This window comes from Brassica oleracea, chromosome C9 (assembly GCF_000695525.1).
Source record: "Brassica oleracea var. oleracea cultivar TO1000 chromosome C9, BOL, whole genome shotgun sequence".
Taxonomy (NCBI): domain Eukaryota; kingdom Viridiplantae; phylum Streptophyta; class Magnoliopsida; order Brassicales; family Brassicaceae; genus Brassica; species Brassica oleracea.
In genome coordinates this window covers 50499978-50513471 of record NC_027756.1, presented here as the reverse complement: position 1 = coordinate 50513471, position 13494 = coordinate 50499978, and the positions used below count along the sequence as shown (strand labels likewise).

The following is a 13494-nucleotide window of genomic DNA, read 5'->3' as shown; positions in this document are numbered from 1 at the left end:
TGATGAAATGACTATTTTTTAGTGACTATTTATTTCATTCATGGTAAACGATAGAAAAAAATGTGAAATTAATAGAAACATTCCATATCAATTTAATTTTAAAAAAATACAATTCAGTTGCAGCTTCATCTTCCACCATTTGGTTTAGTAGTAGTAAAATTAGTATGGACTATGCACACAAATACAAAGAGACAAAATTTTAGTGTTATTGTTAGAGCAGAAAAAAAATTAAAAAAAAAACAAGATTTTCTAGGAATAACAATTTAAGGTTTAAAAGTTAACAATTTTAAAAATATTTGCGTCTGCCGGGAGTCGAACCCGGATCTATTGCTTGGAAGGCAATTATCCTAACCGTTGGACTACAGACGCTTGCTGGAAGTCAACTCGATCCGAATTAATATTATCCGAATACATACAAATCCGAATTAATATTATCCGAATACATACAAAGTTTACAGTTCTAAACTCTACGCATTCAGTCGTTTGTAGATGCTGATGCTGAAGACAGCAAGCTGGAGGAAGTTGATTAAAAGTTTTATATCTTGTCACGTGACATGTAGTGTCGATGGCCAAACCAACTATTAACTACGTCTTTGTCAAAATGTACTCACGTCCTTTTATATCGTTTATATACAGAATTGATTTAAATAATCTCAACTTTACCTTACGTTATCTACCACAAATAGATGGATCACAATTAAAATATAGAATGACTTGATGGAATTGGCAGTCAACAAAATGAATTCTAACATCTAATCATACAAACTGTTAGGTAACCACTTTGGACATCTTCCATTTTCTTTGTTCACGGCAGCAAGTTGTCAGGACGAAAGGGATTTATGGACTACACAATAATACGATACTATTATCGTATCATTATATTGAGATAATAAAAATAATTCTACCAAAAAACTCAATTGCGAATTGACTTTTAAAAGCCATCGCTAATTTGTGTTATTGATAATGATATGTCACAATTTTTAGAATACTATCTATCCACCGAATCTTTTCTTGTGGTGGAAGTGGTGAGGTAAAAGACAATGGCGAATGGTACGACGAGATAAATTTCGTAATAATAGGAATCCAACGTTTTTTTTTATCAAACTAGGAATCCAACGTTAAAGCTGAGAAGTTTACTCTGGTATAAAAACCATTAATTGTTAAATAATTATGAGCTAAACTCCATATAAACTCATAGGTGCTCACCTAACTTTTCAATGTGTACCGGATATTGAGAAAATGATCAGGTTAATTGATACAATATTGTCTCAAATAAAACATTGTTGCCATCTTTGCCACAAAATGTATCTTATCATCTTTGAGAAAATGATCAGGTTAATGTATACATCATATGCCACAAAATGTATCTTATCATGGTATTAAACCTAAATCATGTTATGCATGTGTCATGTGTGCCTCTGTTGACATAGCGATGAGAAAAATTAGAGTAAGAATATGGTTGCTTCCCATAAAGCGACAAAGGTTTTACAGTTTAGACATACTATATTCTTCCCTGAACCGGATTTGACCCCATACTCTTGAAACATTTGAATGGACTCCACTCTTATGGAATCCCTTTTCTAAGAAAAGAATAAATAAACAAATATATATTAATATATTAATATGCTGACAAAAAATACTAATATAAAATAGAAAGAAAATGACGAAAACAGTTTTAATTTTTTTTATAAAAACAAATTTATAATAGACTAAAGTGTTTTTTTTACCAAAAAATAAACAAAAAAAAGTTTTCTTAAAAACTTTGAAGTCACTAAAAATATTTTATCTTAAGATATAATTTAAGTTAAGATTTTGTTCAAAAATATTTTAAAAAGATAAAAATGAAATTAAAATTTTGTTTTGAATAGAGCTCCAAAATCTTATACCATCGGACAATTTTGACTATGAAGGAATATATATATAACATGTGATAGACTCAGGCCCGTCTCAATAATATTATAGGCCCTGAGCTGAGACAAATTTGAGGCTTTTTTTTAAAAAGTTTTTTTTTTTAGAATGGTCCTAATCTAGGCTTAAAAAATTTTAAAATTGTGATGGATATGCAAATGTGCCTCCAGCACATGCTGATGGCCGGGCCTGGATAGACTATAGAAGATGGATAAACAAAAAATGTTTCTTCACATCTTCTATATAACATGTGATAAACTAGAAGATGGATACATGCGTCTCTTGAGGCGGAATGTTGGAGGAAAGCTAACGAAAAGGAGGAAGCAAAGGAGAATCATGGCGATCCCCCTACTACAGAGATTGAGACAGTGCCCCCTTGGATACCTCGAATCCCTACTTGTCAAATTGATGCATCATGGATCAATAATGGCAGTGTCAATGGCTTAGGGTCGAGTCTTAAGGATCAAATGGGCTCAGAATACTTCGCATTACGGGCGTGTAACAAGAGCCTCTCAGCTTTGCATGCTGAGATGGAAGGGTTACTTTGGGCAGCCTCATGTATGAGAGACAAAATGATCACTTCGGTATGGTTTGAGACTGACTGCTCTGACTTAGTGGATATGACTAAAAACCCGATGGACTGGCCAGCTTTTGCGACAGAGATCGAGGTGTTCCAGAGGTTACAGGAAGACTTCGAGGAAGTGCGACTGTCTCATATTCCTCGAAGTCGGAATGGCCGGGCAGATGGATTAGCAAAAGATGCAAGGACCAGAGGTTATATTTTCTCCCATATAGATCAGACTCGGACAGATGGAAATGCTTCTCGGAGGATTGACTCGTCTGTTCTCCACTTGATCTAAGCTTAGATGGGTAGACGACAAAAAAAAACTAGAAGATGGATAAACAAAAGTCATTATTTTCCGGTCACCATTTTGACTGTGAAGGAATATATATAATTAAGGGAGAATTTGCTCAGTAGCCAAATTCTGAATGAAAATTAAAAAATAGCATTGATTTTGACATTATTAAGTAACTAGCTTTTGTCTCATATTTTATCCGGTTATATCCTTTTCACTAGCAAGTCTCCGATAAAAGAAAGAGAGAGTGCATGACGTCGTCACTTGGTGTTATGGATAAGAGTGAAGCACCACTATATTTAAACAAAATATAACACTCTTTAGTAATCGTCAAGTGGAATGGAACATGTTAAAATAGTATTGTCAAATGGAATGGAACATAATAAAATCGTCAAATGGAATGGAACAGAATTGCAACCGTACAGTAGTTAAAAGTATCTTCTGCAAAACATACATGTGAAGTCGAATCGGCAAGAGTTCAGTCATATAGGCGCTGCGCTTAGAATGGCTCGTCGCATATGTAAATTTTCAAATCTCCGATGCTTCCCTTCCATCACCGCAAAAGACTTTGCAAACAGTCTTCTCCTTCGCAAAGTTATTAAGGATTTACCAAATAAAAATAATTTGCAAAAGGTGTGTGAATGTTGGAGGGCCACGAGTTACTTTTGTTGTTAATAATTATTAATGGAAACTGTTTTTGTTTGCAGTTTTTGCCGGTAGAATAGAAGGACAAAATGATAATATTATATAAAAGTCACATGGTATATCGATAAGTTAGGGTAATTAGTTATAGAGTGAATTATAATTTTTTTGTACGCTATATAATGCAATTAGAATTTGCTCAGTAGCCAAACTCTGAATAAAAATTAAAAAAATAGCATTGATTTTGACATTATTAAGTAACTAGCTTTTGTCTCATATTTTATCCGGTTATATCCTTTTCACTAGCAAGTCTCCGATAAAAAAAAAGAGAGTGTGGATGACGTCGTCACTTGGTGTTATGGATAAGAGTGAAACACCATTATTTCACCTCACGTAAGTCAACTACGTCAAACACTTTTTATCTCGTATAAATAGAAACTTTTTTAATAAAGAGTGTATTCCATATCACTCAAGTAGTATATGAATCTAACTTTTTCTATGTACTAAATTTATCCCAATCCCTAAATACTAAACCTAAAACCCTAATCAATAAAACCTAAACCCAAATATAAGCCATAAACCCAAATATAAACTCTAAACCCAAATATAAACCATAAACCAACGTATAAACCTTAAACCCAAATAGAATGGAACAAAATAAATAACATAGTATATATTGATGAAATTATGAAATGTCTATGATTCTATGGAATAAGTTAATGCTAACCCCAACAATACCCCCTCACCTTCTAAATACTAAAACCTAAACCCTAAACCCACATATAAACCCTAAACTTAAATATCAACTTAATAAAATTACCAACTATATTTAAACAAAATCTAATACTCTTTAGTAATCGTCAAGTGGAATGGAACATGTTAAAATAGTATTGTCAAATGGAATGGAACATAATAAAATCGTCAAATGGAATGAAACAGAATTGCAACCGTACAGTAGTTAAAAGTATCTTCTGCAAGACATACATGTGAAGTCGAATCGGCAAGAGTTCAGTCATATAGGCGATGCGCTTAGAATGGCTCCATATGTAAATTTTCAAATCTCTGATGCTTCCCTTCCATCACCACCAAAGACTTTGCAAACAGTTTTTTCCTTCGCAAAGCTATTAAGGATTTACCAAATAAAAATAATTTGCAAAAGGTGTGTGAATGTTAGAGGGCCACGAGTTACTTTTGTTGTTAATAATTATTAATGGAAACTGTTTATTTGCAGGTTTTGCCGGTAGAATAGAAGGACAAAATGATAATATTATATAAAAGTCACATGGTATATCGATAAGTTAGGGTAATTAGTTATAGAGTGAATTATAATTTTTTTGTACGATATACAATGCAATTACCCTATAATTAATGTACATTATAGCTGGGCTGTAAACCCTATGAAAAGTTAGGAAGGTGGAAAACGGGGACTTTTGTTTCGGATGGTCAAAGGTTGTGGGTGGGTCTTATACCATAAAAAAAAAACTCTTCAACGGATCTTGAGGAGAACAAGACATTGATGTTGTATGACCGCACCGATGAAGCATAACCTTCGAATGCTATTGGTTTATGTGCGCTGTGTGGTTGGTAATAATTTAACATCACTCGAGTAAGTGGCGTTATTCAACTCCATAGGTAGTTTCTTCAATTAATACACTATTATGAAGATAAACACTAAAAGAAAAGCCTCCCAGTAAACAATATTGTGCGGAGCTGAATTCAATGACGTCTAAATGATAACAAGTTTTTTATACGATTATGCCCAACTGGTTACATACCTTATCTTTAAAAATGTCTCGAACATCAATTATTAATAGAAGATGAATAACAGTCTTCGAAAGGTTAGTACCAACCTATAGAAGACGACAAACAAACTATATCTTCTTGTTTACTAATTACAAGGTAGAGTGTCTTAGTTTTCTTTTCCATTTTTATGTATGTGGGATGTTAATAAACGACAAGAAAAATGAAATAAAAAGAATCGTTGGTTGATTATATTTACCCTAGCGAGAAAAACACGTCCAAGCGACAAAAGCATTGTAAATCACACACATTCACACGAAACGCGCATTGGATAAGGACGCGTGAATTTGGTGAGACGCATGGATCACACCTGAACGCAAGACGCGCGTTCCCCTAACACCAATTTTCTCTTAGCGTCTTGCGGACGCACACACTATTGGGCTTTGATTGCGATCCGTGGGCCCATTTATGGACTAAAGCGCAATACTTGCAGGGAAAATATTGGGGATAATGACAATTGTTCATGACATGTTATATATAAAAAAAATCTTGGGGATAATGACAACTGTTCATGACATTATATATAAAAAAAAATCTCGGCTCATTTGATTCAAAACCTATTACAGAATTATCAACATACTTAGTAACTAATTAAACAAATTTTATTCTAATTTTTTTTCAAGATCACCATTAAATAAATAAAAGCAAATTTATCAACATTAATTTTTTATAGATTTTTAGTTTAAAGAAAACATAGCAAGTAGATAAGAGAGACGAAATACATGCATATAACTACTTCCATAAATTACAAAACTATAGAATATTTTATTGTTTTCGAAAACGTTTATCTCAATAGTAATGATTAAGCTACTAATTCCTCGCTACTATCTTCACATCATTATCACTTAATTAAAAATTAATAAACACCTTTATAAAGTAACACGTAAGACCCACAACTCAATCACTTGTGTCCGAAAATCCCGAAGACTTTTTTAAATTACGGATCTCAACTAAAACAAACAAATCTCTCTCTCTCTCTCTCCTCCCTCTCGCCTCCGCAGCCTCCCACCACCACCGTCGTCACAATGGGGAAAGGAGGCACGCTAAGCGACAGCGTGATAAAAAAGATCGTCCTCTCCTACAGCTACGTGGCGATCTGGATCTTCCTCAGCTTCACGGTGATCGTCTACAACAAGTACATCCTCGACAAGAAGATGTACAACTGGCCTTTCCCGATCTCCCTCACCATGATCCACATGTCCTTCTGCTCCACCCTCGCCGTCCTCCTCATCAAGGTCTTCAAATTCGTCGAGCCCGTCTCCATGTCCCGCGAGACTTACCTCAGATCCGTCGTCCCCATCGGGGCCCTCTACTCTCTCTCCCTCTGGCTCTCCAACTCCGCCTACATCTACCTCTCCGTCTCCTTCATACAGATGCTCAAAGCCCTCATGCCCGTCGCCGTCTACTCCATCGGCGTCCTCTTGAAGAAAGAAGGCTTCAAGTCGGACACGATGACCAACATGCTCTCCATCTCCTTCGGTGTCGCCATCGCTGCTTACGGTGAAGCTAGGTTCGATGTGTTCGGTGTGATTCTCCAGCTAGGTGCTGTTGCCTTCGAGGCGACGCGTCTTGTGTTGATTCAGATCTTGCTAACCTCCAAAGGCATCACGCTTAACCCTATAACGTCTCTCTACTACGTGGCGCCTTGCTGTTTAGCGTTCTTGTTTATCCCTTGGATCTACGTGGAGTTCCCCGTGCTTAGAGACACGTCGAGCTTCCACTTTGACTACGCTATCTTCGGGACGAACTCGCTTTGTGCGTTTGCGTTGAATCTTGCTGTGTTTCTTTTGGTTGGGAAGACCTCTGCTTTGACGATGAATGTCGCTGGTGTGGTTAAAGATTGGCTGTTGATTGCTTTCTCGTGGTCTGTGATTAAGGATACCGTGACTCCTATTAATCTTTTTGGGTATGGGATCGCGTTCTTGGGAGTTGCGTATTATAATCACGCGAAGCTGCAGGCGTTGAAGGCGAATGAGGCTCAGAAGAAGGTTCAGCAAGGGGATGAGGAGAGTGGGAGGTTGTTGGAAGAGAAGGGTGGTGGTGATGGTGAAGGTAAGAAGATTGAGTCTGAGGACTAAGATGAAAAGATAGAGACTTTGACTCGTAAGCAAGAGACAAAGTAATAATAAAGCTTCTTATTGGAAGGAATCTTTGGTTCCTTTTGATCATAATGATTTGCTCATAGGTGGTAGTCATGTCAGCATCTCTTCTTGTTTTTTTTTTGTTCTAGCCATTTCTCTTTTGGTATTGTTTTTCTTTTCAAGCTATTTATGATTACAATGGTGTTACAAAACCTCTGTTCATGGATTTTCAGTTTCAGTATACATGTGGATGGTTGATTTTTGTGAATCTATAATCGACAATAAGTGATGGTTTTATTTTGTTTTGATTGCTTAAAGCAGTAGGATTTAGGAACAATGTAGAGTGGGGATCAAAGCAAAATCTAGAATTAACTTAGTGAACGTAAATGTTGATGTCTCTTGCATAAGGGTTGTGAGATGCAGTAGGAACAAGATAGACAAGAACAGGCTTTTAGACCAGCTTTGTGTGCTGATTGACCGATCATGTCTACATCCACTTATGTCAGTTAGCAACTTAGCATGTTAAAATCCGAAGTTTGATGAATATTTGATTCATATGATGCTATTAAAGTATTAGTTAGGTGACTATTTGTTAATACTTAAAATAAAGGTTGTGGAGCCAATCATCAATGTCTATACAAACGTGCAAGATCGATACTAATACTAGCCTCAACACTAATACTTGTTTCTATCTAATTTTTTTTTTTTTACAATTATAGATTCATATAGGCTCCCAATAGGTCCACGCAGCTCACAAGTACAAGAGCATTATCCCTTGTTGCTGTTGGTCTTCTTCAGCTCCTCGTTTTCCGCACGCAATGCATCAACCTGCCCCTGAAGAATACTCACCATCACTTCTGCATTCATCAGGTCAAGGTTATAAGTCTCTCTCGCCACAGCCATCTGCTGTTTCTCCTTCTCCAGATGGTCGATCAGCTCGGTGGAGGAGCTTGTAGGCACCATTGTCGCAAATGGTTCTGCTTCATTCTCCTCCAGCGTGGCGGCAACAGAAGAAACAGCGTCCCGAGTGGTCTGGCTTGAGTTGTTGTAGCTTCCAAAAGAGTCTAGTTGGCGCTTGCGTTTGTATTGGACGAGAGTAGAAAGTGGAAGACATCCTCTCGTCAATGGCTCACTATTATTATCGTCCTGATCAACTGTTTTGGGATCTTCATCTATATCAAACTCTCTAAGGTGCTCCTTGAGTTCAATGTGGTTCTTTCCCTGCAAGTGGTTTTCCCACACAACATTAACAGTTACTTAAGAACTCAAATGAACTAAACAAAGGTTGATACAAATCACAGTAATCTCAAAAAAAGCATATGATAATCTCTCTATTAATGGACTCAACTAAACAGGAACATAGAGTTTGCATTTAGCTTTTTAAAGCTGTGTGCAAGGACAAACCTGCTGAATCTTCTCGTTGATTCCACCATCATCATCCCAGTCTTGTTCGGAGAAGGGTGCATATATGCATGCAGTAGATGGCCCGGCGTGTTCCTTGCGGATCACTCTGCACAACACGTAAGAATCTATCTGCATCCGCAAATGCAAGACTGTTGAATCAAATCCTCCACATCAAGAAAAAACAGAATCTAGGAGAGAGAATATACTTATAGAGGACCTCAAGTTTCTTTAGAACGAGGCGATACTCATAGATGACCCAGTTGGTTCGGTTACCCTTTGGAGAACGTCCTCTGTGAAACACAAGGGTCTTCACCACACCGATCACCTTATCGTCTCCTCCTCTCTTGATTTGCTTGTCTTCTCCCGTTTTCTTCCAGTAGCCTTTCTTCGTTGCTCGGTTTATAACCGTAGAGCTGTTTTGCCTCTTCTCCAGGGGACAGAAGAAGTACCATTCTTGGTCCTTTGTCTTCAACCTCGAAAGCTCTTAACACGCAAAAAGGAATAAGAGGAAGAATACACCTATCGAGAGATGAAGAGAAAAAGAAAAAGAACCTGCTAAGTCAGAGGGCTCGTGCTTGTAAACATTGACTTCTCTTATCGCATCGAAACGCATCGGTTTGCCCTGAACCTTCCTCTTCAAGTAATAGGTAATGAGTTCTTCATCGGTTGGATGAAATCGGAAGCCAGGAGCGATCGGTTTCATCACCGCCCAAGCATCATCATTATCAGCCATGAAGTCACCACACACACTAACGAAGAATGGTGGTACTCTTCTTCTGTCACCGTCCCTTGTAGTGCAAGAAAATTAGGAGAGCAGGAGAAAAATGAGAATGGTACCTTGTAGCGCAAGAAAAGGCTTAAATACCCCCGAAAATCAATTTTAATCGTAAGCCTTGAGGCCCAGGTTGTTCGGCCATTTTGTAACAAAAAATAATGACAAAGCCCAATAACTATTACAAAAATGGATTATAAAGGCCCATTAGTGACCTCACCTCCGTCTTTTTCTTTCCTTCAAAAAAAAAAAAAAAGGAAAAAACCTCTGAAAAACCCTAATCTCCTCCGCCTTCTCATTGCCTCTCCCTCTCTCTTCTCTTCTCTTCTCTTCCGCCTTCAGAGTCTCACTCCTGGCGAAACTGAAGAAAGCTATATTTGTTTGACATCAGCTTCTTTCACCGTCTGTCTGTGTGAACTGGTTAGCTGTTTGTTTTTCTTTTTGTTAATCTCTCTAAGCTCTTCAATTATATTGTTTTCGGTGGAAAGTTTTCTCTTTTCGTTGTGGATTTATTAGAAAGTAACCAAAAGTTCCATACTTTTGAATGATTATTAGTGTTGGAGATGTTTGTGTATGCTTGTATTTGATTGTTTTGCTTGAAACAGTTTCAGGGAAAGATGAATTTGGTGAACATTAGGGATGTATTGACTTCTTTCAGTCCTGCTCTAGACTATCTAGCTCTTAGCACCGGTGATGGCCGTATCAAGGTACACTTCAGCTTTCTTTACTTGTGGTTATTTGCCTCATAGTTATCTATTCAAAGGGAACATCTTTCTGCTATTTTAGTTGATTGATTTTTTTTTTCCTACTTTGTTTAGATTTGGGACACAGTCAAGGGTCAGGTCCAAACAGAGTTTGCTGATATTGCATCTGTAGAAGAGACTAACATATATACCAGCGGTGGGAAAGGTCACCTCTCGGTTGATTATACCTGCATGAAGTGGCTGTCTCTGGAGAGAAAGGTTAATAGACTTTGGATTTTGTTTTTTTTTTATTATTGGTTGTTTCTGTTGACAAATAAGCTTGACTCTTGTTTATTTTGCAGAAGAAGAGAAAACTTGGAACTTCCATATTGGTATTAGGGACTGGTGGAGGAGATGTGTTAGCACTTGATGTGGCTTCTGGTCAGCTTAAATGGAGAATAAGCGACTGTCATCCCGGGTGAGTAACTCTCCCTTCCTTGAATCTGGCATCAGTAGCAACTTTCGACGCTTATTAATGTGTTTCGTGTCGTTTGCAGTGGCGTGAATGCTGTCTCTTCGTCTACAAAGGCCTCCTGCATATACAGCGGTGGGGCTGATGGGATGGTTTGTGAAATTGATCCCCATAGTGGAAATCTGATCAGGAAGTTCAAAGCTTCAACAAAAGCAGTTTCTTCTTTATCTGTTTCACCAGGTGTGTCTCTTGGTTTCTTCAAATATATTTTGACTGGTGTTAAAAAGACACTTTAAAGTTTCTGTTAAAATGCATAGAGTAGACTACAACATGTACTTGCCTACTGCTGATGTATTTGCTTTGTTTTTGTTTCCTCCCAGATGGAAAAATATTAGCCACTGCATCTGCTCAGTTGAAGACTTTTAAGTGCTCTGATCTCAAGAAAATACAGAAGTTTACTGGTCATCCTGTAAGTACATGTACTATCATTTGTATCTACCATGTTTTCTTACAACGATATTGATATTTATGTTATTTAGGGGGGTGTGCGTTGTGTGGCATTTACCGAGGATGGCAAGTTCATCCTCTCATCTGCAGTTGGTGAAAAATATATTGCAGTGTGGAAAACAGATGGTGCTAAGAAGCAGTCAGCTAGCTGTGTCCTTGCCCTAGAGCACCCTCCCGTCTTCGTGGATAGTTGGGGTGAAACTGATGAAAAGGGATTATATGTTTTAGCAATTTCAGAAGTTGGCGTCTGTTATTTTTGGTATGGATCAAATGTCGAGGAGCTAAGCAATGCCAAACCTACGAAAGTGGCATTAGCAACTGAAGATTATTCATCGCTTAAACAACACAAGGGCTCATTGCCTACAATCTTTGCTGCCAAATTGCAAGGCGTTTTGAAGCCTGGTTCTGCGAATGCGTTTATTGCGTCTGGATTGCTGGTGAAGCCATCGTTCCAGAAGATGGTGTTGCAGTTTGGCAACGACTTGGTCCTGAATGCCTCTAAGAGTGGCATCCTTCTCCCCATCGCTCAGTCAGCTTCCAAGTCCAAGAAGGGGCAAGCCTCCGTGAACAGAGGTATTTTCATTGGCTCTACACTTTATTTTTTGTCAAGTGTCTGATTAATGCATCATGTTTAAGTAGACTCGGTAGTATTTTTCCTTGTTATGTGGAGTTGATCTTGGGGATTGCAGTTTCCATTTCACTTCCCTAACTGTCAATGACAATGGCTGATTATGATTTATATTTGTACAGTTACAACATTGGACCGCGCACACGCGGAGGATGCTTTGCTGCCAATTGCAAGAGTTGCTGATCTGCACGAGAAAAAGAGTGTACAACCACAGTCATCTGACAAGGATACGGACATGGTTGACCAAAGTCAAGCAGGTGAGTCTTACATCACAGTTTTGAAATCGACTATCAGACCTCTTAGTTACATAAACATCATGCACTGATGGAAATCGTTTGATTGTTTGGCTCTTTTTAATTGATATATGTGGTTGTTTTGTGCATGAAGGGCTCTGGCCTTTTTTCATTATTATTATTTTTTAAATTGGAATTTACAGATTATGTAGAGACATTTAGCATGGAGGATAAGTTGAGATCATTAGGAATACTTAAAGGTACAGATGAACCAAGCAGCCTTTCCTATGCTTCAGTAATTGATGGAATTGATCTTGAGGCTCATCTACCACCGAAGAAGGTATGTTTACTTTCTGATTCCTTGGTTCTTTGGCACTTGTAAATCCTTCTGACTCATCTCTTTATAGATTTCCGGATAATTTTTCCTTCAATCTACAAATCGTAATACTCATATAGAGTTTTGTATTAGCAGTTAAAGTCTGCTGTTTTGTCAATGGCACCCTCCACTGCATTCAAGACACTGGAAGCTCTGGTTGCTATGTGGCAGACAAGGTTAGTTCTCTGCTTTACTTCGTCTCATTTATGCATACAATAGAAGCTCTTACTTATTGAAAATAAAATGTCAAAATCCTGATTTTCTTTCATTTAATGATTGAAATCATTCTTGGTCTGTTCATAACACAGTTGCAATATCTTTGTTAACAGGGGATGTGGTGGCAGATATCTTCTTCCATGGATATACAGCATAATGGTGAATCATCGTCATTACATCATGTCCCAAGAACCAAAAAACCAACAGCTGCTTAATACATTGCATAAGGTAAGAGATAAGAGTACAGCCATGGATTTTTGTTTGTTCTGTCAAAACATGTTTGGTTTTAATGTATGTTATACTGTTCTTCCAGATAACCAAGTGCAGAGGAACGGGTCTTCAGCCGTTGCTTCAGTTATCTGGGCGCTTGCATCTTGTTACAGCTCAGGTTACATATCAATCATCTTGTTAACTAATGATCGATCCAGTTATAAACATATTTAGTCTCAAGAAAACCTTTCTTTTTATGACAGATCAATAAAGCTGCAGGGAATGAAACTCAAACAACACTCCATGAGCAAGACATTGATGAAAGTGAAGATGAGGAAGAAGAAGATGTGGAAGAGCATTTCTATGGTGAGAAGGATAATGATTCCGAATTAAGCAGCGACGATGGGAAGGATGAAGGTAACTATACTTTTTGTTTCGTTTTTTTTTTTGGGATATTGGTTTGTGGAGTGAAATATGCTTTAATCTAAATAGTACCTTCGTTTTTACTTGCAGATAATACCTTGATGGAGGAGATATAAAGCTAAGCTGTGACTCTTCTCCTTACGATTCTGTCTGTATTCCTCAAAATCTTGTCTTAGTCGTATTTGTATTTTTGAGCTAAACGTATAACTTTTACTTCTTTGTCATTGCACAATTGATATTTACTATTTTGATTCCAACAATACAAGTCTTTTATACTAAACA

The 13494-nt window shown here is 37.5% G+C and overlaps 4 protein-coding genes and 1 non-coding gene across 5 annotated transcripts; 2 read left to right on the top strand and 3 right to left on the bottom strand.

The window, feature by feature from the left end:
• Positions 1–297: 297 nt before the first annotated feature.
• On the bottom strand, positions 298–369 carry TRNAG-UCC. Its single transcript has one exon. It is a non-coding gene; the product is annotated as a tRNA-Gly (tRNA).
• A 5747-nt stretch (positions 370–6116) lies between these two features.
• LOC106319134 (probable sugar phosphate/phosphate translocator At5g25400) lies at positions 6117–7529 on the top strand. The gene has a single exon (XM_013757376.1). The coding sequence runs from the start codon at positions 6233–6235 to the stop codon at positions 7283–7285; it is 1053 nt and encodes a 350-aa protein (XP_013612830.1). The 5' UTR covers positions 6117–6232; the 3' UTR covers positions 7286–7529.
• A 245-nt stretch (positions 7530–7774) lies between these two features.
• On the bottom strand, positions 7775–8660 carry LOC106315280. Its single transcript, XM_013753023.1, has 2 exons — positions 8648–8660; positions 7775–8544 (listed from the first exon to the last, which is right to left on the bottom strand). Exons 1-2 carry the CDS (start codon positions 8658–8660, stop codon positions 8057–8059), a joined length of 501 nt encoding a protein of 166 aa, XP_013608477.1. The 3' UTR covers positions 7775–8056.
• An 8-nt stretch (positions 8661–8668) lies between these two features.
• Positions 8669–9537, bottom strand: LOC106315279 (NAC domain-containing protein 78-like). Its single transcript, XM_013753022.1, has 3 exons — positions 9245–9537; positions 8910–9175; positions 8669–8821 (listed from the first exon to the last, which is right to left on the bottom strand). Exons 1-3 carry the CDS (start codon positions 9423–9425, stop codon positions 8669–8671), a joined length of 600 nt encoding a protein of 199 aa, XP_013608476.1. The 5' UTR covers positions 9426–9537.
• A 182-nt stretch (positions 9538–9719) lies between these two features.
• Positions 9720–13492, top strand: LOC106318772 (WD repeat-containing protein 43). The gene is made up of 14 exons (XM_013756901.1): positions 9720–9884; positions 10070–10171; positions 10283–10426; positions 10510–10625; positions 10705–10859; positions 11000–11088; positions 11159–11699; positions 11877–12011; positions 12191–12327; positions 12460–12539; positions 12693–12807; positions 12893–12967; positions 13053–13206; positions 13303–13492. The coding sequence occupies exons 2-14, from the start codon at positions 10082–10084 to the stop codon at positions 13326–13328; spliced, it is 1857 nt and encodes a 618-aa protein (XP_013612355.1). The 5' UTR covers positions 9720–9884; positions 10070–10081; the 3' UTR covers positions 13329–13492.
• Positions 13493–13494: the final 2 nt, after the last annotated feature.